Source organism: Neofelis nebulosa, chromosome 8, assembly GCF_028018385.1.
Source record: "Neofelis nebulosa isolate mNeoNeb1 chromosome 8, mNeoNeb1.pri, whole genome shotgun sequence".
Taxonomy (NCBI): Eukaryota; Metazoa; Chordata; class Mammalia; order Carnivora; family Felidae; genus Neofelis; species Neofelis nebulosa.
In genome coordinates this window covers 22,684,395-22,704,074 of record NC_080789.1, presented here as the reverse complement: position 1 = coordinate 22,704,074, position 19,680 = coordinate 22,684,395, and the positions used below count along the sequence as shown (strand labels likewise).

The 19,680-nt window shown below is 42.1% G+C and overlaps 1 protein-coding gene across 17 annotated transcripts in view; it reads right to left on the bottom strand.

Moving 5' to 3' along the window:
- ANKS1B (ankyrin repeat and sterile alpha motif domain containing 1B) overlaps window positions 1-19,680 on the bottom strand; it is a 1,084,349-nt gene that overhangs the window by 24,657 nt on the left and 1,040,012 nt on the right. For 16 of the 17 annotated variants that reach the window (XM_058741681.1, XM_058741678.1, XM_058741679.1 and 13 more), the window contains 3 exons: window positions 14,415-14,426; window positions 13,431-13,517; window positions 4,048-4,185 (listed from right to left, as the gene is read on the bottom strand). In XM_058741681.1, the coding sequence (XP_058597664.1) occupies window positions 4,048-4,185; window positions 13,431-13,517; window positions 14,415-14,426 (237 nt within the window). The remainder of the gene's footprint in view (window positions 1-4,047; window positions 4,186-13,430; window positions 13,518-14,414; window positions 14,427-19,680) is intronic. The other variant, XM_058741671.1, reaches the window with a different exon arrangement.

The window sequence follows — 19,680 nt, the reverse complement described above, 5'->3', positions numbered from 1 at the left end:
GGACAGTGTGCTTGACTGGACTGTCCTTTTCTGTCTATGCTTTGTTTGCTGGGACATACTGGTGGCACAGTACTATCAGATGCTGTCACACAGTCCGCCAAACTTGTCTGCCTGCATTTCATCATCTCTGCTTCTCCAGTTTAGTTCCTCTCATGGCCCACATTCAGCCAAGAAAGCACAGGAAAGAGGGAGCTTTGTCTCCCACATCCACCACCCACCAGCATCATGACTCCAACGTTGCCTGCACATTCCTGAGCCAGTCTGTGCCATACCACGTGCTGCATGCTCAAGATTACAGAATTTGGGAGTTGCACGTAAGAGCAAATGAGCATGGTTAAAAATACCAAAGACTGCAAATATATTCTTTATAGAGAAATGAGAATTAGCAAGTGTCTAACAAGTCATGGCTTTTAATTCTATTAAAAAAAAAACCCTTTCATATTTTAAAAGTATTAAATGAGGTCCTTTCTAGATTTTTACAATAAATCTGATAGTTCCACAGAGAATGCACTGAAATCTTTCTGATTTACCCCTCTCATTACTTAGAAATCTAGAATGAGTGAACAGTATATAGAAGATGACAGTTTCCAAGTGGCCTTGGTTATATCTGTTTCTTACCTATAGCATCCTCCTAAGGATGATCACTGCAGCTTTGGGATCTGGTGGCCACTGAAACACTCATTCCCCCCTTGCAATCCTTCCTGCATGGTATTCCCCTTCAGCCACTTGAGATAAGGCAGGAGGGAGGGAAAGTGGGATCCATGTTTTCAACCCCTATAGCTGGTCTCATGACACATCCTTCTTTTCTGCCCAGCTGTATTGCTGCCTCCTCCTCTAAGTTCTCACTGCCTGGACAGTGGGCTTTGGGAAGCCTTCTGTTCTATGGAAGATGAGATGTGTTCTGGGCCTTCCAAGTTAAGAGGTGGGAATAGAAATCTGCTGCCATGACAGTGAGAGTCTAGAATGCAAGGAGGTTGGTGCTTGCTAATAGGTACATCCTGGCTTTTTTTCATGGGGACCTGCCCCCTAATTCTGCTTTTGCTCTAGTCTTCTTATTTGCATCGATCTACCTGTCATCTAAAACTGAAACAATCACAAGCTGAATAACTTATCATAGATTCTAAGTAATGGAAGCAGGCTTAGAGATCCTAAAGTATAACATTTCCTAAAGTTCTGTAGAACACCACCCATGCAAAGTGCTCTCCGAAAACGGTTCCATGGTCAGGTGAGCTGGGGAGATGTGGCGCAGTCCACCCCCTCCTGGCATCTGAGCATATTAAAGGCTTGACAACGTCCCTTAAACTCACATGGTAGATTTGTAGGGGGACTTGGGCCTTCCTTCCCAGATTTCTATGGGAAAACACTCTGAATTTCAAATCTAATTTCCCATAAATTGAAGTGTTCTAGACATCACTGAATTTTCTTGATGGCAGATACTCATAAAAACATTGTTTTGACCTGTAAAAGCTTTGCAAGGTCAAAGCAGCAATAACTTTGCAATAAAAATGTGTATGTATTCATATGTATCAGCTAAAAGATAACATGTATACTTACAGCTTTTTTTGTGTGTGCAATTTGAGCAGCCCAGGGGAATGACTCATACCAAAAAATTTTAAGGCTCCAAGACTAGACTGAATATTGAACTGCCCTATATAAAGATACAAAATCCATGCTCAAAGAGGCTTTTTTTTTTTTTTTTTTTTTTTTTTTTTTACTGCAAGCAAAGCTTGTTGCGTCTCAAAATTGCTCAAAGGCCCTGGTCAAGTCTGGTGGCCTTTGTTACTATTTTTGAAGTTAGACAAACTGTGTTCACCTAGAGAGGATTAAAATGGTGGATTTGTGGCAGATGATGAAAATCCTTTGGAGCTGATACCAGCCAGAATCCTAAGCCTGTGAATATCTACAGTAAATCAAACATCTGGGTGAAAAGCTAAAAGATCAAGCAATTCTTTGCATGCTTTCCAAATGTATCAGGGCCATCATGAAACTGAAACTAAACAGTTGCCTATCTTCCCCCACATTTCACCTTGGTATTCTGGCATCACACATACATTGCTAAAAACTCAAGGGGGCAGATGACCTATAGGTATCATTTTTAGTTTGAATATAGGACAATATTTGGGGTATGATCATAAAGGCCAATTATATGTTACTTTAAGAACTAATTTAGAAAGAAGTGCTGCAGTACTCAATGAGAGGCTGGAATTCATCCCGAAGAGTATCACAGTATTAATGTTAACACTTAGTGAAAACATTGCATGAAGGCAATATACCATTATAAGGCCTGCAGAGTCAATATTTTCTTTCTCTTGTTTCTATTTTATTTATTTATCACTTCTATTTTTTCAGTTCTTTTATAAGAGCAGTGGAAAAACTCTGGATCATAAATACACTTTTGGCAGATCTATTTTATGTCTTTTAGCAGAAAGAGGGCCAGGCTGTCAATTGTGATGTAAACAGGCAAGGGGAGGGAAGAGGAAGGGAGGGAACATTGAACACCTGTTATTTAGGAGGCACTCTCCATATGTTCCTTCATTTCAATCCTGATGAAAACCTGTGAGGTACAAATCCCTGTACCTGGGTTTATAGACAAAGGAAATTGAGGCTCAGAAAAGTCCTACAACTTGTCTAAGACCAGGGTGCAGGAAGCAGAGCTGGGGTGTGAACCCTGATCTGCCTGTTCTTTCTATGACACTAATCCAACTCCCATAGTGAAAGGTATTTCATGCAAACCAAAATATGTGTGGATAGAATGGAATTTTGCTCTTTACAGAAACAACTGCATTTCACAAGAATGGAAATTATGTTTAAGGCACCAGAAATCTAATGCTGAAATGACTTTAATCAACACCATTGATCTCATGTAAACAAACACAACCAGAGATATTCAAAAGCAGCTTTCAAGGGCTTTGCTTTCTAGTCCTTACTATGATCACATACCACTTCCACATACCTTCCAAAATAGAGGGAAGTTTTTAATAGCACATGAACATTCTTTCCTATTTTCAGTCTTCAAAAACTGAAAGACATGTGCCACTTGCTCTGAGCAAATGCTCTGAGCATGAGCCTGATGTACCTTAGAATGGTGTACATTTTGGATTATGGTGGTCGTTGGTCCTTCAGTGTTAGCCAGAGATGAAAAAGATTGTTCCAAGAAGTTTCACCCATGACACAGAACTATGGGCCGGCCTCCCAAGAATATATTTATTAAATTGCAGTTTCTGTGTAATTATTTAAATATGTATATTTCAAACACATTGAACAGGGCAAAACTGTCAAGTTAAAGTGACATTTTAGGATTCTTCTGATTACAGATTATTTCATGGTTGCAACCATATCTGTTCTCGCTGCTTCAAATGCAGAATGGCCAGTGTACTGTATTAGAGATTCTTAGAGATATCCTCAAGAATTGGTACCATACTGAGGGTATCTGTTTATCTTAGTGGAACACTTGTTTTCTACCACTGCTTTCATTTTTCAAGTTTGTAATATAAGGTCTAATGTTTAGTCTAATGACAAATAGGACTATAAGTGGTATAATATAAGTATGTCATTACCAGACTAATTCTGAATAAGCAGATGAACCAAACCTTGGTGTTCTCAATTATAATTTGTAGGTATAAAAACTGTTTGACTACTTTTCAATATAGAAAACCACAAATAATGTATGAGGCACTGAAATTTATTTTTCTTCCTAACAAATCTGGACTACTATGCCCTACTATTTAAAAATGGCCACCAGAGAAACCAACAGACATTACTATGTTTTGGAACCAAAGAAAGAAAGGGATTTGTCAAATATGAAAAATCAAGTTAGTAGTTGAGCAATAGCAGTTCAGATACCAAGGAGAAATAGAATTCTAAATTTAATGGGTGAGTGAAAATATAAAAAAGCTCAGAAAAACTTAGTCTGCAAAGTACCTTACATTAAGCATATCTGAACACTTGATAAACAAATCAAGTATCTTAACTGTAAGTTGAGCTTTCAATAAAATGCAGGTATATTGGGGGAAATATTTAATCTGTTCAAAGATGGTAGTTACTCACCACATCGAAGGCAGTAAACACATGACAGTAGTGGTGATTGGACTTCAAATCTTTTGTGATATAAGCAAATGTTGAGAGGTCTTCTGGGTCCTGGGCAGCACAGGAGATGTTACGAATTTCATGCTCGGCAATTATGTTCTGGAAGAAATGACATAAGTGACCATTATTTTCCTTTGCAAACCAGTAAATTTTAGAACCAAGGCAAATGACTTGGGAATCAGTTGCCTTCCCCCTTTCTAGAATGTTCTAGACCAGCAACATTCAAGGTGACCCAACATGCTATCTGTGGGTAAATGAATACCAGATCTGGAAGGAATGTTTTCATTTAATTAAAAACAACCTAATATAGTCATATCCTGGAGCAGTGGTTCTCACCAGGTGCTGTGAGCAGAAGCAGTCTGGGTGGCAGACACTCCTTAAAAAAATAGTAGTTATGAAGCATTTTAGTGTTTTGATTCCCCATATACACCTATAGATAGGCAGTGCTGCCTTCTGCTAATTCTGTCTGGAAAGGATCACCTGCCACATTCTGCATGCTGGGAGAAACTCTTCCCCATCTTGCTGCTCACTGTCTTGTGCCCTGCTCCTACTGCCCCAGAGCAAAGGCAGGTATAGAAGGAAACGGGCAGGTGGAAATGTCAAGGTGCTATCTTTCAAAAAAAAATTTTGGGGGGGTGTCTGGGTAGCTTAGTTGGTTAAGCATCTGATTCTTGATTCCGGCTCAGGTCATGATCTCAAGGTTGTGAGATTGAGACCCTACTTGGGATATTCTCTCTCTCTCTCTCTCTCTCTCTTTCTTTCTCTCTGCCCCTCCTCCCCACTCATGCTCTCACTCTCTCTCAAAATAAATAAACATTAATTTTTTTAAATGTGAGTTTAGTTGACACTGTTACATTAGTTTCAGATGTACAACGTAGTGATTCAACTTCTCTGTACATTATGCTATGTTCACAAGTATAGCTACCATCTGTCACCATACAATGTGACACTGATAAACAATTCTGAATTGCTTACTCAGAATCAGTCTTGTAATGACATACTTACGGTATTATGCCACTTATAGTCCTATTTGTCATTAAGTCTAAACATTAGCCCTTATATCATAATTGACTATATTACCCATGCTGTGCCTCTTATCCCCATGATTACTCATCCCATAAGTGGAAGACTGTACCTCCCACTCCCCTTCACCCATGTTGCCCATCCCCTCAGCCCCTTCCCTCTGACAACTCTGTTTGTTTTCTGTATTTATAGGTCTGATTCTGCTTTTTGTTTATTCAATTGTTTTATTTTGTAGATTCCACATGAGTGAAATCCTATCCATTTGTCTTTTTTGGTCTTATTTCACTTAGCATAATACCCTGTAGGTCCATCCATGTTGTTGCAAATGGCAAGATTTCATCCTTTTTATGGCTGTGTAATATTCCAGTGTGTGTGTGTGTGTGTGCACAATCTTCCTTATTCAATCCTCTATTAATGGACACTTAGGTTGCTTCTATATCTTGGTTATTGTTAATACTGCAATAAACATAGGGGTGCATATATCTTTTTGAATTAGCGTTCTCATTTTCTTTGGGTAAATAGTAGTGGAATTACTGAATCATATGGTATTTCTATTTTTAATTTTTTTGAGGAACTCCACACTGTTTTCCACAGTGGCTGCAGCAATGTACATTCCCACCAACAGTTCAAGGTGCTCCCTCCTGAATACTCTGTGGAGGCTAAGGTGTAGAGGTACTATGAGGGAAACAACCACTCTGCATTATTCAGGTCTTGGATTCCCTGCTTGATGCAGGGCCCTGTGGATGACAATACCTTACTAACTATACCCACTGTCCAGAATTATGAGTGGGCGCTGTGGCTATCATTATCTTACAGGTGGGGAAGCTGATACTCAGTGTAAGCGCCTTATGCAGGACAGGTGGTAGAGTTAGGACTAAAATGTAAGGTTGTCTGACTGTAGAGTTCAGGCTCTTTCACACACTGCAGGGCCCCTCATTGCCACCTCTCCCTCACTGGTTTAACATAATGTCATTTTTTTCTCTCTAGCATTTCTTCATGGCATCTCCCTGCCAGCCCCCTCATTCCAACGTGCCTCTAAGAATAACTGGTGGGAGGTAAGTGAAGAAAGGTTTAAGTATTATTATCCTAAAGCACAAAATAACCAAGGAGCATCATCTTGGCTGCAAACCCTGCTAGAAATTTCTTTTGATATACAGACGTATTTGGAAAAAAAAAAATTCCCATAATTGCGCATTTTTTATCTTATAATATCCCATTTACGTTTTTTCCAGTTGTCATAGATCTAAAACCCTCAATACTTTAGTTACGCTAATTACTTTTTAATTGCACAGTCTTAAATAACCTGTTGGCAATAAAATGTTCCGCGTATACCCATCAATGCCTAAAAATGCTTACAAAATGTCCTTCCCTGCCAGCACCCCCAGCAAGTACTTCATGGCCCCCACTCTACTGAGCTGTGTGGCTGAGGAGCAATTACAGAATTAACACATAAAAGAAAATTAAATTAAGACATTCTTCACTGTGGCCCTGTATGTTGACACTACACGCAGCAAGCACTCTGTCAAAAATAACTCAATTTGAAATTGGAATCCCATAAACAAATAACATTCTATTGCAAGATACAGTTTCAAAATAGAAGGCCATGATCTTCTTCTGGCATTCAGATAGGTTTTCAAGTAGAAAACTAAATGAGGAGCTAGTGAGTCTTAAAATGAATTTAAGAATCTACATGGTGTCAGGGCAACTGGATGGTTCAGTTGGTTAAGCATATGACTCTCGATTTTGGCCCAGGACATGATGTTGGAGTTGTGAAACTGAGCTCCATGTTGAGCATGGAGCCTGCTTAAGACTCACTCTCTCTCTTTCTCTCTTACTCTCTCTCCCACTCATGCTCTAAAAATAAAAAAAAAATTAAAAAAATAAAAATAAAAAGAATCTACATAGTCTTCACAGGGATGTTTGCAAGTGCTGAGAGTCTCCACCATCATTTTAATTGGGGGCTGCCATAACCTTGGGGAGTGTGGATTTGGTCTCACCTATCCAAGATCCACTATCATCAGAAATAGAACATTCGCTGTGATTTTTAACTAAATTGGCATTTTGTGTTCTTGAGATCCTTTACTAGCATTCGGTAGATTGGAAGATCAACTTCTTGGGAAAGTATTACACTGAAAAACTCCCTGTCATTTTGAAAAAAGTTATTTTTATTTGAGACAGAGAGAGAAAGAGAGAGAGAAAGCAAGCCAGCAAGCATGAGTGGGGAGGAGGTGCAGAGGAATAGGGAGGGAGAGAATCTCCATGATGAACTCGGAGCCTGATGTGGGGCTTGATTCCATGACCTGGGATCATAACCTGAGCTGAAATCAAGAGTAGGATGCTCAACTGACTGAGCCACCCAGGAGCCCTGCCCTCTGATTTTCAATGTACTGAATTTCCTGAATCACTTCTCAACTGTCTTCAGTGGTGTGTGACAGCATCATGACCCTGGGTAAAACTATAAAGTAGGTAAAGTATATCTTTGGAGATCTCTCTTTATTACGGACTGCATGTCTGTGTCCTTCCCAAATTCATATCTTGAATTCTTAGGAACCTTGAAATCTTAAGCCTTGATGTGATAGTATCTGGAGGGGTGGGGGGGCTCTGGGAGGTGGTTAGGTCCTGAGGATGGGGCCCCATGATAGAATTAGTCCCTTACAAAAGAAGAGAGACCTAGCTAGCTCTCTCTGCCATGTGAGGACACAGCAGGAGGATGCCCTCTATGAGCCAGGGAATGGATTCTCATCAGACACTGAATCTGCCTCCAGTACTGTGAGAAATAAATGCATATTACTTAAGCAACTCAGGCCATGTTAATTTGTTATAGCAGCCCAAATGGACTAAGACATTTTCCCTTTCTTGCCATTCCCCCAATTTTCTGGAACCCCCCCATTTCTGTATTTCCCAGGAACCCAGGGCTGTCTTTTAGCTGCCCATTGAGACTGCCCTCTTCTGTGTTGCTTCATGTTCCCAAATCAGCCTCCTCTCCCACTACTGAAACTCTGTTGCTATGATCTAGAGGGAAGGTGGCTAATAAATATATTCTATATTTCATTAAGAATAACCGATGTTTAATCATCTTAACTGGCACTTTAAAAATATGCTGTTAATTGAATTCACATTGATGGCTTGTGTAGGGAGGGACTGTTGAACAGAACTTCCTGATCTTTCTGCAAGGCCAGGATGTGGTGAGCTCGAGGTCTCACTATTGAAACACTGCCACCACTCTGCATGGTCTACCTTTGCAGAATGATGAGGCCAGTTCCCCATGTGTAAGACACATCTAAGACCAAGGACACCACAGCTGGAGACAGCATGGAGACTGGATGGCTGGTTTCCTCCTTGGAGAAGATGTCTAGGAGGGACAGATTTTTTCTACCTCCTGTTACATATCAGTTGGTGGCTCCTCCATAAATTAAAAGCAGATGACAACATAAGGTACAGGTGATGTACCTCAGTTTAAGATGGATTCCTTTTATGTTGCTCAGCCTTCATACCTCAGCACATTCTAAGGAGACTAGCACTTTGAAAAGACTCAAAAGAAGGAGTGAGGAGGGGCTTATCCTGCCCCTTCCTTGGAGGAAGAAAGTTTGGCATAGGGATAAGAAAGGGATAGAAAGTTTGGCAGCCCAGTCCCTTGCAACAGGGAGAGATTGTTTTTCTGGTCTGTTGCCTTTCATCATGTTGAGAAACAGCTAAACAGGTGCCTGGCTGGTGGGTGTAGAGTAGAATTGTCTGGTCTAGCCAATTAACAGAGAGGTTCTAAGAAGGGCGTGTGATGCTGAAGTGATGCAGCCAAGAAGTCAGCTTCCTCTCCCTCCCCCCACTCATGGCTATGACAGGCAGGCCTTTCTCCTGAGTCTCTTCCTTAGGCCCGGCCTTTTCAGAGAATGCAGTGCCCCTGCAGAGAAGGGGTAAGACAGAAAGGGAGCAGCCCCAGCCGAGGGCTGCCTGGAGGGGACCTGTAGAGAAGCTGATGCAGATGAGAACAGCACACATGCTTAATGGGCTCTTAATCTGACTCTGAGCTTTTTAGAGGGAGAAGTATGTGCTATTAAAAAAAAAAAAAAAAAAGAGCACTTGTTTAGGCAAATGTTCTGAATTATTTTGTGCTTAAAAAATAGCATAAGCCCTGTTTGAAGTTGGCATTCAAAAAGCAAACAAACAAAAAACAAACTCCAGCACTGCACTGTTCCTAATTTAGCTTGATGGGAAGATTGAGGAGGGGGTCAGAACAGGAAGGCAAAATGCAACCCATTCTTAGCCAAGCGTTGGATATGGGGACTGTGTCACCTCTTGCAAAACCTGCTGGTCTCAACACAGGTCTGTAACCAGTCAGAGACCTCTGGGCCAAATGCCATGCTAGAATTATCTCTGGGCTATGGATCTACAAAAAGTTGATGTGCTTCATCTACAACATTTAAGGACCAGATCTATTCCAAGTTCTATTTAGAAAAAACATTTTTAATGTTTATTTTTATTTTTGAGAGAGAGAAAAAGAGAGAGAGAACGAGCACAAGTGAGCAGGGGACGTGCAGAGAGAAGGAGACACAGAATCCAAAGCAGGGTCCAGGCTCTGAGCTGTCAGTACAGAGCCTGATGCAGGGCTCGAACTCACAGACCACGAGATCATGACCCAAGCCTAATTCAGACGCCCAACCAACTGAGCCACCCAGGTGCCCCTCTAAGTTCTATTTTTAATTCAAGACTGTTTTCTACTTCTTCCTTCTTAAATCAGGATTAGTGGTTTAAATTGTTTCCTAAGTTTCTAGGCAATAAATACACTTGTGAGTTTCTACCTAGGCACCTGACTCTTCCCCATGAAGCAGCCAAAATCACTTATTCATTGGAGTAAAAGGAAAGAAGTGCTTTGCTGGACGGCTCATCTATCACAGTCTAATGGGCGGTAATAAGAATGGAAGAGGAGCACACACTCAAAATTAACTGGTGGATGGTGGCTGTGGAGGAACAGAAGATGTGTTAGAGAGTCAATCCTTTTCCACGACCAGCTGGCTGTATGACTGTGGGGCGGTCACTTAACAGAGACTCTGAGGTCTTCCATTCCTCCCCCTGTGCCGTGCAGGATGAACAACCCCCTCTACCTCTCTAGGGCAGAGTAAGAGATATGCAGTGGTCAGGAGAGGACTGTCTAGGAATAAAGCACAATGGAAGCATCAGATATGAAAATTAGGTTGTGACTTTAGGTTGTGCCTTATTACAGGCTTAGTTGGCCACTAGTACCTCATGTCGTGAGGTCTTCTAATATGTCTCCACAAGTCCTTCAAGTCAAAGTGGCCCAGTGAGACAACACCTCCCATGGGAGAAATCTCTGGCTTAAACTGCAATCAGGGCTCTGGAGTTTATCACTCTGTTCCTGTCCTGTTATGAGCGTTAATCAGAAGTTGGCCTTTGCTACAGAACAAGGTGGCATACGAAGATGCGCTGAGGACACTGCTGGAGTTTAGGTGTCTGAGCACAGCGCCCTTCACATCACAACTTGAGAATGGTCCTTCAACAGTGGCTCTTCTATGCTTTATGGAACCAGTCCTTCAGCCCTGGCTGATGGTAGTGTTTCTCAGCTTTCTGCAGTCAAATCCCACCAATGTAGCCTGACACTATTTCTTTCTTCTACACTTCTTTTTTTTTTTTTTTTTTTTTTTTTAATTTTTTTTCAACGTTTTTTATTTATTTTTGGGACAGAGAGAGACAGAGCATGAACGGGGGAGGGGCAGAGAGAGAGGGAGACACAGAATCGGAAACAGGCTCCAGGCTCCGAGCCATCAGCCCAGAGCCTGACGCGGGGCTCGAACTCATGGACCACGAGATCGCGACCTGGCTGAAGTTGGACGCTCAACCGACTGCGCCACCCAGGCGCCCCTCTTCTACACTTCTAATACAATCTCTTTCCTTTGGCTTCTCACACACCAACTATCAGACTGTGGCCCTGAGTCATCCACTCTCTCCCTATCCACTGCTGGGTCGGGGTAGATCAGTCACATTGCAGGACACTGTATAAGTGTCAGTGTTAAAGCCAATGTCCCCCAATTCCTGAAAAAGCCAGGCACATGTTGTCATGGAGAGGTTGGCTCTGCCTGCCACCAACATAGGCACTTTGCCTTTGCTCTAGATTCTGAAAATATGCTGAGGACCACACTACAAGAACTTGGAAGATATGCTGGCCTTCTTTAGTGTTCTAATTCACACAGAATTATCTTCTGCGTATTTTTCAGTGCTTATACTTCCAGACAACAGTCATCAGTGGGCAGAGATTTATGGCTAACTCATCTAGTTACTGGCAACTGAAGCAGAAGTCTCTCCTTTAGGTTTGGGGGGGATCAAGTTCTATAACACTGATGTGTCCGTGAGCAAAACGCAACAGAACCGACAGAGCTCTCTTGCCTGTGGTCATGGAGACTGGAATAGAGGATGCTACTGACACAGATGCATCCAGTCACACCACCAGCTTCACAGAATGATAGCCTTAAGACTCTGGAAACTTGTCAGGGCAAACCACTTGTTTAGAAATTGTCAGAATCCACTACTGCTTAGGTTGTTAATCTAAGAGTTTCAGACTCTTCTACTAGAAATAGACTACTATTCATGGTTTTCAAATGCAAATGGGTAGAGACAGTTGCTCTAGGTTAGGGGAAAAAACCCAAATGCCAAAGCCTTTCTTGAAATTTTGAAACAGTGACAGCAATGAGGTATCGCCAATGAGAGTTCCATAAAGTTCCAAAACTTTAAAAACCAACTGACTATAATTTAAGGATACAGAAAGTTTGTGCAGCAGTAACTGAAGTTGCTTCCAACTAATAAAAGAGCAAATAGGTCTGGATTTTTCTGATTAGAATCTCCACAGCTGTAATCCAACAATAGTAACTATCAACAATATATTGCAGACTTGAAACTATCATTCCACGTAAGGTAACTGACTCTGTGCTTTGGAGATCCACAGCCTACTTAATCATGCTGGGTTATAAGCTTTCTGCTCTGGTTTCAGAACTGTTTCTAAAACTGGAAGGTTGCTCTCCTAAGTAGATCCAGGGAGCCTGGGCTTGTCTGACTGCTGATATAGCAATCTTCTTTGTTGCAGAAAACAAATCAGGAAAATCCGAACTGGTTGAATCAGATGCTCAGGTTTATTATAGTTGCCCGAGAGTCACTGCCCATGGGACTTTCCCCTGGTGGCTAAATCCAGTTGCCCTGGCCCTAAATTACTACTGTTTAGTTCACCTGTTTCACAACTTCTGTTCCCTTTCTCCAAAGTGGAGTGGGTGTAGGTGAGGGGACTCGGTAGGGGGTCCAGAAAAGAAATGGTATTCACCAATGGGGATCACCTCATTTCCCCTCTTTCTAGAGCTTATCATCTGGGAGGGTACAGGAATAAAACACAAGGACATCTGGGGGTTCTGTGAGGAGGAGCCCATCAAGTTTGACTGTTTGTGGGGAGTGACAGTGGTCACACCCAGGAGCTCTAGTCTAGCACCGGCATTCTGTCATCTTCGCCAAGAAAGGAGCTCTAGAACACTTAAGTGAAATGCAACCCAGCTGTTCACACTTGACCTTAGAGCCCATGAACTGTTTCCACTGTGAGTACAAAGTCACAACAGAGTCACAGTGTGGCCTGACCTTCTTTGTGATTATTTCTTCTCAGAAAACAATACAGCTGAAACCCTCTGTCCCATCTCAAGCGCTGAGAAGAAATGCAGTTATAAAATGTAAAAGTCAGAGAATGTGTTCATTACATATATCCAAAGAAAGGACATGTATATCTCTAGACAAATGGGAGGACGAACGTCCTAGTCCTTTAGCTAGTGACAGTTCCTCTGGTGAAGGGGTGATGGCTTTGTTGCATTGTCATTCTACACATGACACCCCCTCCTTGTAATGCATTATCATGCTATACATGACACCCCTCCCCTGTAATGCATTGTTATTCTATACAGGACACCTCCTCGCCTTGTAATGCACTGTCATTCTATACATGACATCCCCCCCTTGTAATGTTCTCTAGAGCCAGAGGGAAATGCCATATACTAAGTGGCCACAGTCTATGCGAGAAGGCACCACAGAAAAAGCAAAATATGTATAGGAATCCTAGATCAAGTTCCCCAGATGAAATCTGTCCTTCTGTATACATGTATGAGTGCGTGTGTGTGTGTACACATGTGCATGGGTGTATCTATGGGTGTGCAAAGAGCAGACAGGTGGGGACAGGAAGTGAATAAAATGAGAGATGCTGGGCATGACGAGACACAAGGATTTTAGATCACATTCCCAGGGCTGTATCTGGTGTCTAAGGCAAAGAGAGGTGCACTACTCACCTTATTTGTTGCATCAATGAATTTGACTCCTTTATAAGAGACTGAAAGAATAATAGTGGGGACCTTCTTCATTTGCTCTGTAGACTTCTGAAATTAAAATTAGAAAGCTGTTAGAGCGGTTTGTGTTGCATGGCAACTGAAGCACATAATTTCTCCTCTTGGAAGATAAAAATGAGCCCAAGTTAAAAACAACACACACACACACACACAAACACACACCAAACACATTAATTTAAATGTAGGTCTCCCTTCTCTTGGGCTTAGCTGTGGTTTGGGGTTCTAAACTATCTGTCTTGCACTTGAGGATCTAAAAACAGCCTGTTCTGCCTCCCGTGGGTGAAGGAATACTCCTTTTCCCCGACACCAAAGGGAGAAATGGACAGCTCTGTCTCCTACTGCAATTTCAAGCAATGCTTCTTTGACTAGAGTTAAACCATGTCAGTGTTAACTCCAAGGGTGAGTTTAGCATTAGCAAAATATATGCCACTGCTCCCCCTTCTCCTAGTCACTCTTTCTTCAAGGCATGACGTATGTCTGAATGTGTGGTTAAAATAGGGATTTAAAATACATCATTGTGAATTTTTCTCAAACCTGGCCAAATCCGTAAGAGCTGATATATTTACAGCACCATCACTTGTGACCATGCGGGAAACAATACCACCCTACAACAATTAAGCCCTCCAGGAACAGTCTGTATTTTGAGCCACAGCAAAACTGGACAGTCCAGGTAACAACCTACTTTATCATTTAGAGCTGCTAGATTTCCTTAGGCTATGTTCTTATGACGGATGTTCACACTGGCTTAATGTGCCCAGAGTCTTCAGCTTCTATAGTTTTATGCATCTGCAAAAAGTTTCTCCACAATTTAGTATGAGTCTTTTCTGTTTAGCTTTATCATTCATCACGGGTCACCAACAGTCTGTGTACTTCATTTCCCACTATGGATCCTCCTAATAATCACATTAAACATCAAGAAGAACCTACCTGACAGTTAGCCTGATGGGTTTTCCAGATAAGACAGGTGGGAACAAAATAGGAGAGAAAATACATAAAAAAGTGAGGAAACCATTTCAATAATTCGCCAACAGCATAAAGTCATTAAAAAGTGAATGGAGAATAGGTTTTATCGATACATACAGATGCAGTGAAACTGTTTTAGGAATGGCTGTGGGCTTTTCCAGACCTCGTCTGTCCTTTTGTTTTCTAATTCCCGTTTACTGCATTGCCTAGTCTCACGACCGACACACCAGAGCCCTCCACTTCCAGTGTCCCACAACCACCTACCTGTCTTATGAATATTAAGGGAATCGGGAGAAAACATTACCCAATTTTCCATTTTAAAATTCTGAAATGTGACCAGAATTAAAGAAGGCTTTTAGTTGGATAGTGTGACTGAAACTCACTGAACTCTAAAATCATAATTGCATTACATCTTTCACTTGAGCCATGGAAAAGGTGTTTCACATTTTCCTGACTGTTTTGACACATCTTTTGGAGAGCTACTGTACTGGTTTCAAAGATGGAGCAAATGGATCAGTAAGAGTGTTACTATTTAGTATTCATTAAGTATTTCACACGGTATAGAAAAAAAGCACTCTTGAAGTGCTTTTTAACTAGTTTTAAAATTACCCAAGCTTGTTAGTTTTCTTCTGTGTTTGCCAAAGAGATGCAGATACTTTTGTCTTTTTAATGCTTTATCCAACCAACTTTAAAAGTGTGCAAGGTAAATCAAAGGCAAAGCTAGAAGAAGTAAAGCTCAGTGTGCCAATTTTAAGGCAAAGTTGTGGGCTGAGCTCTGTAAAGAGAGAGCTATAGCCGGCCGGCACGGGTAGTGGCTTGGTGGACTGAATGTGTGTGTGAAGAAGTCTCTGCAAAGGGTAACAATGGATTTCAACAAATTACCTCACTCATTCCTTGCCATGAATACATTTCTCTCAGACACATCTATCTATACCATTGAACAATATAAGATTAAAAGATCCACATTTCATTTAGTATTAAGAAAGCCCCAAAGGGAAAAAGCAAAACCATTTGTCATTCATTCAGCAATTGAGTGGTTATAGTAGGCAGCCCACTGTGCTGGGAAAGCTCAGAGTCTACTTCGGGGCACGTCAAGCAGACCTCAAGCTGTGTGCAAACTACAGTCTGCAGCAAGTGGCATCCCGAGTGCAATATTGAGAAAATTGTGAGCCTGTGTCTCGGCTCAGTGGGAAAGATGGTTGGGAACGAGGTCTGCCATGGGACAGGGAGGAAGAGGCAGCATAGGAGCTAGCTACACACCACGTTCCTGGCCTGGTCTGCCACAAAGAGAAGCCACAACACAAATGCTGATAAATGCAACAGTGAGAAACAGAGTGCCTCCAGAGTACTGAGCAAAGAGAGCTTCACTTTGCAGGAGAGAGTAGGGCAAGTCTTCATTATTCATTTGACAAAGCAGTGACTGCCTGCTAGAGCTGACTGAGCTGTTCCAAGAGGATGAATGGGGATTTTCTAGGGGCCAAAAGAGGACAAAGGAGGCTTTTTAGCAGAAGAATCAACATACACACATGCCTGGAAGTGAGAAATAATGGGGTGGGTTTGGGTAATTGGTGGAAGATGAGGCAGATACAGTAGGTTTGGAAGGTTGTGACTTACTCTGCCAAGTTAGAATTCCCTGGAAGCTTTTAAGTAGGGAGTGACACAGAGCTGGGTTGCAGAAAGCCAGTGCTGGTGACCGGATGCACTGGAACAGCTAGAGACTGAATGCAGCAAGGCTGGAAGGAGAGGTACATTCAAACAGGAGACCCTAAGCACCCAAGCTGAAACAGAAGTGCAAGCATGGAAGAGGGAGCCATAACTCTGATGAAGAAGATTCGAGAGGCTCTGCTAACCCATCTGCTATGAAAGATGAGTGAGTGAGAAGAGGTCACCAATGAAGAGACCCTCAACTGAGATAAGGGATACTACACAGGAGCATGCTTTTGCATGAAAACCCCTTGAACATTGGTAATCAGGTGGAGATGTCCAGCAGGAAATTAGAAGTAAGAATCTGATCTGGAAATCCATGTGCACAGCAGGGGTGCCTGAGGAGATGAGGTGGCTCAAGGAGTGAACAAGAAGAGGGCTAAGAATCCCCTGTCTGGGGAAGATAACCCTTAAGGAGTGGGGAATTAAGAGTCAATGAAGCTGAAACAGAGTTGGAAGGTGCTTGAACGCAGTATGGCAGAAGTCAAGGGGCAGATTCCTTAGAAGGTGGGAGCCGTGCCCGACGCCAGGAGGGCTGAAAAAAGCTAAAAATTGAAGCCCGACATCATGGCTGGCAGGCAAAGCGGCTGCTACATGTATTGGGTCTTCTGGGCAAAATCCTGGGCTTCAGCAACTAGAAAACTTTGTTGCTGATTTTATTAAGAGCAGCGTGAGGAGGAAAGAACAGCAGACAGAGGAAAGAATACAGAGGGGTGTGCAGTGATTGTCAGTGAGAGGGAGCGGAGGGCTGGGACAACGGGCAGGCTGGGACATGGGCTCTCAGGCTGAAATGAAGGCATCAGCGATGATTTCTGTCCCGATACAAGGATTCTACGTTATATGCTCAGACAACGTGGACAAAGAAGACAAGAGAAAAGGTGGTCATTTTTTCTAGGTGCCAAGAGTCCCTGCTCTCCCAGCTGAAGGCCACGCTGGTGTGCCCCCGCTGCAGGCTGTGTGGACGGCAGCGCTGGGGGTGGCCACACAGTCCAATCTGGAGCCCAAACCGAGCTTCTTTCCCACTGCGTGCCATGACAAGATGATGATGGACCCTGGCTGGCCGCAGAGTCACTCTGGCAGCTCTTCAATGCAATGCCCCTTCTTTAAGGCATTTAAAATTCTAGGAGATAGAAATCCAACCTGTTTTAGGGGATTTTCTGTTGGTGTACTTTGACAGAGCTTTCAAAGAGGTCTTTTCATACGCTATTTTAATGAAAGGTTGAAGACGCATAGAAGAAAGCTAATATACCGAGTCTTCAGGGAGAATAATCAGGCAAGAAATCCAATAAGCGCCTACTTCATTTTGTGAAGGCTGTACAGATACCGAAATATGAGCAGGGCTCCAGTCCAATCACAGACAGCCCACATCCCGCCGTCTCCATTTTCTGTTACGTGTTGAAATTATTGTTTTCTTCTCCTTCCCAGGGACGGAGGCACCTAGTCTGGACATCACTGCTCAAGTTACAAAGCACTCAGTTGCAGGTGACACTGGTCTCTATGACTTATCTGCAAGCTTTGCTGCGATTCTGGTAGTTAATACTCCCATATATGTACGTATGTTAAACATTCAAGCCTTATTGATCTGTATAAACAGAATTCACTTCTTCAGGCTCTTTTCCCCAGTGAAATGCTCAGGTCAAACCTTATGTTATGGTTCTCTTTTGTTTCCAGTTGTTTTTTTTTCTGCACCATATTCTTGGTGGACTTTCTGAGCCTTCCCCAAGCCCTCAAATTCCCTCCCCTTCAGTGCCAGCTTTATAGGAGAGATTCACTTGTAATGAGGACCTCTGGATACTTGAGCAGCTGAATACTCATGGGTAATGCCCAAAATTAACTTAACCTTCATAGCATCTTGCTCTCCTGCTAAGAGCATTACAGTGATATTCAATTGTATTTTGTTCACAGTTTCCCAAAATAAGATTATCATCCTTTTATTACTCTAACAGAAACAGTATTTAGTTATAGAGGGAAAATACCTACCTTTCTGAAATCCAAAATAAAGTGCAACTTTTGAATCTTAAATGCAAAGCCAGCTTTACATTTAGCACTTGGGTTTATATTATCTGTAAGCATTTACACAGAATACAGACTGTAATGTCATATCTGGAGGTGGGCACCTGAGATACTGTAAAGTAACTGAACACTTTTAGAACCTTTTTTTTTTTTAATTTTTTTTTTTACATTTATTCTTTTTTTTTTTTTTTTTAAGAGGGATTGTTGGATACACCAAGGAAAGTAATACCATCTTTTAATCTTTTTATCAAGTCAGAGATTGCTGTTGGTACTTTTATTTTATCCTTATAGCATGCCCCGAGAAGGGACAGTTTCTCCTTTTCTAATGCAGAGTCAACCGTCTGAGAATATCCCTTTGAGACTGCAGGGATGCTCTGGTCTCAGAGCATGGCTTTCGTAAGTGTGAGTGAGAGCAAAGAGGTTTACAACAGGGAGCACTTCAGCTGTGAGCCGTAATGTTGCGTTGGAGTCCGGAGTGATGTTTATGTTCCTAATGAGAGTCATTTGTGCCCCATAACCAGTACAGAGAGGGAACAGAGTGAGGCAGCCCATGGGGAAGAGATCACCAACCCTTCATTCTTACAATACCCTGCTCATTTCCAGTGTATTTTAAACACAGACTGGGGAACAGATTTCTGGATGGGCTACTGCCATCCAGCTCACAGTATATTTTTAACCTACACATGGCTACCCTGAGAATGCTTTCTAGTTAGATATTCAGTGCTGAGTTGTAACTATTAATTTTGCCATATAATATTTTCTTTAGATCATTTCAAAGCTTAATTATTATATTCAGTCTCAGCAAGTAAATTAAAATAGGATCAGACAATTATGTTTGGTAGCCCTAAGTGCCTTTCAAATGATTTAAAAAATGTAGAAAACAAGCAGTGTTGTATTTTGTATTTAGTGATACTAATTATGTTGCGGAGGTTCTAAGAGATAGAAAGCAGACCACAGATCGGCTATTTGAAATGCACCTTTACCCTTCAGAACTCAGTTTCAACGTCATTTTCTGGGAAAGCCTCGTGTGGCCTCGCAGCCTGACAGGATGGCCACCTCTTACCCCAGGTATGCCCTGTGAACCTCTGCCACTCTCCCTTAGGGTTCGCTGCCATGGGTCTCAGGTTTGTCTCCCTCACCATACAGGGAGTTCTTGGAGGATGGCCCACATCTTTCTTGATTTGTCTCTGATCTCCTCCATAATGACTAGCACATGGTCTCAGGTTTAGCCCTATGACACTGCCATTTTTTATGGGTCAAAAAAATGGTGAAATATCAGCAATTTCATAGGGTTCAGTCTAACAGCTGCTGAAATCCATAATTATTAAGTGAATGAACAAACGAATGAATGTATGGTAACGAGCACAAAGCCAGCTTTATAAAGAAGAACCACAGTGCCAGCCTCTCAGTGCACCAGGAGCTCAGCAGACTTTTCAGAGAGCCCTGGTGCCCAGAGCCAGGCACGGAGGCCTTGAAAGAACTTGGAGGAGAACCACAGATGTGATTAGAGATA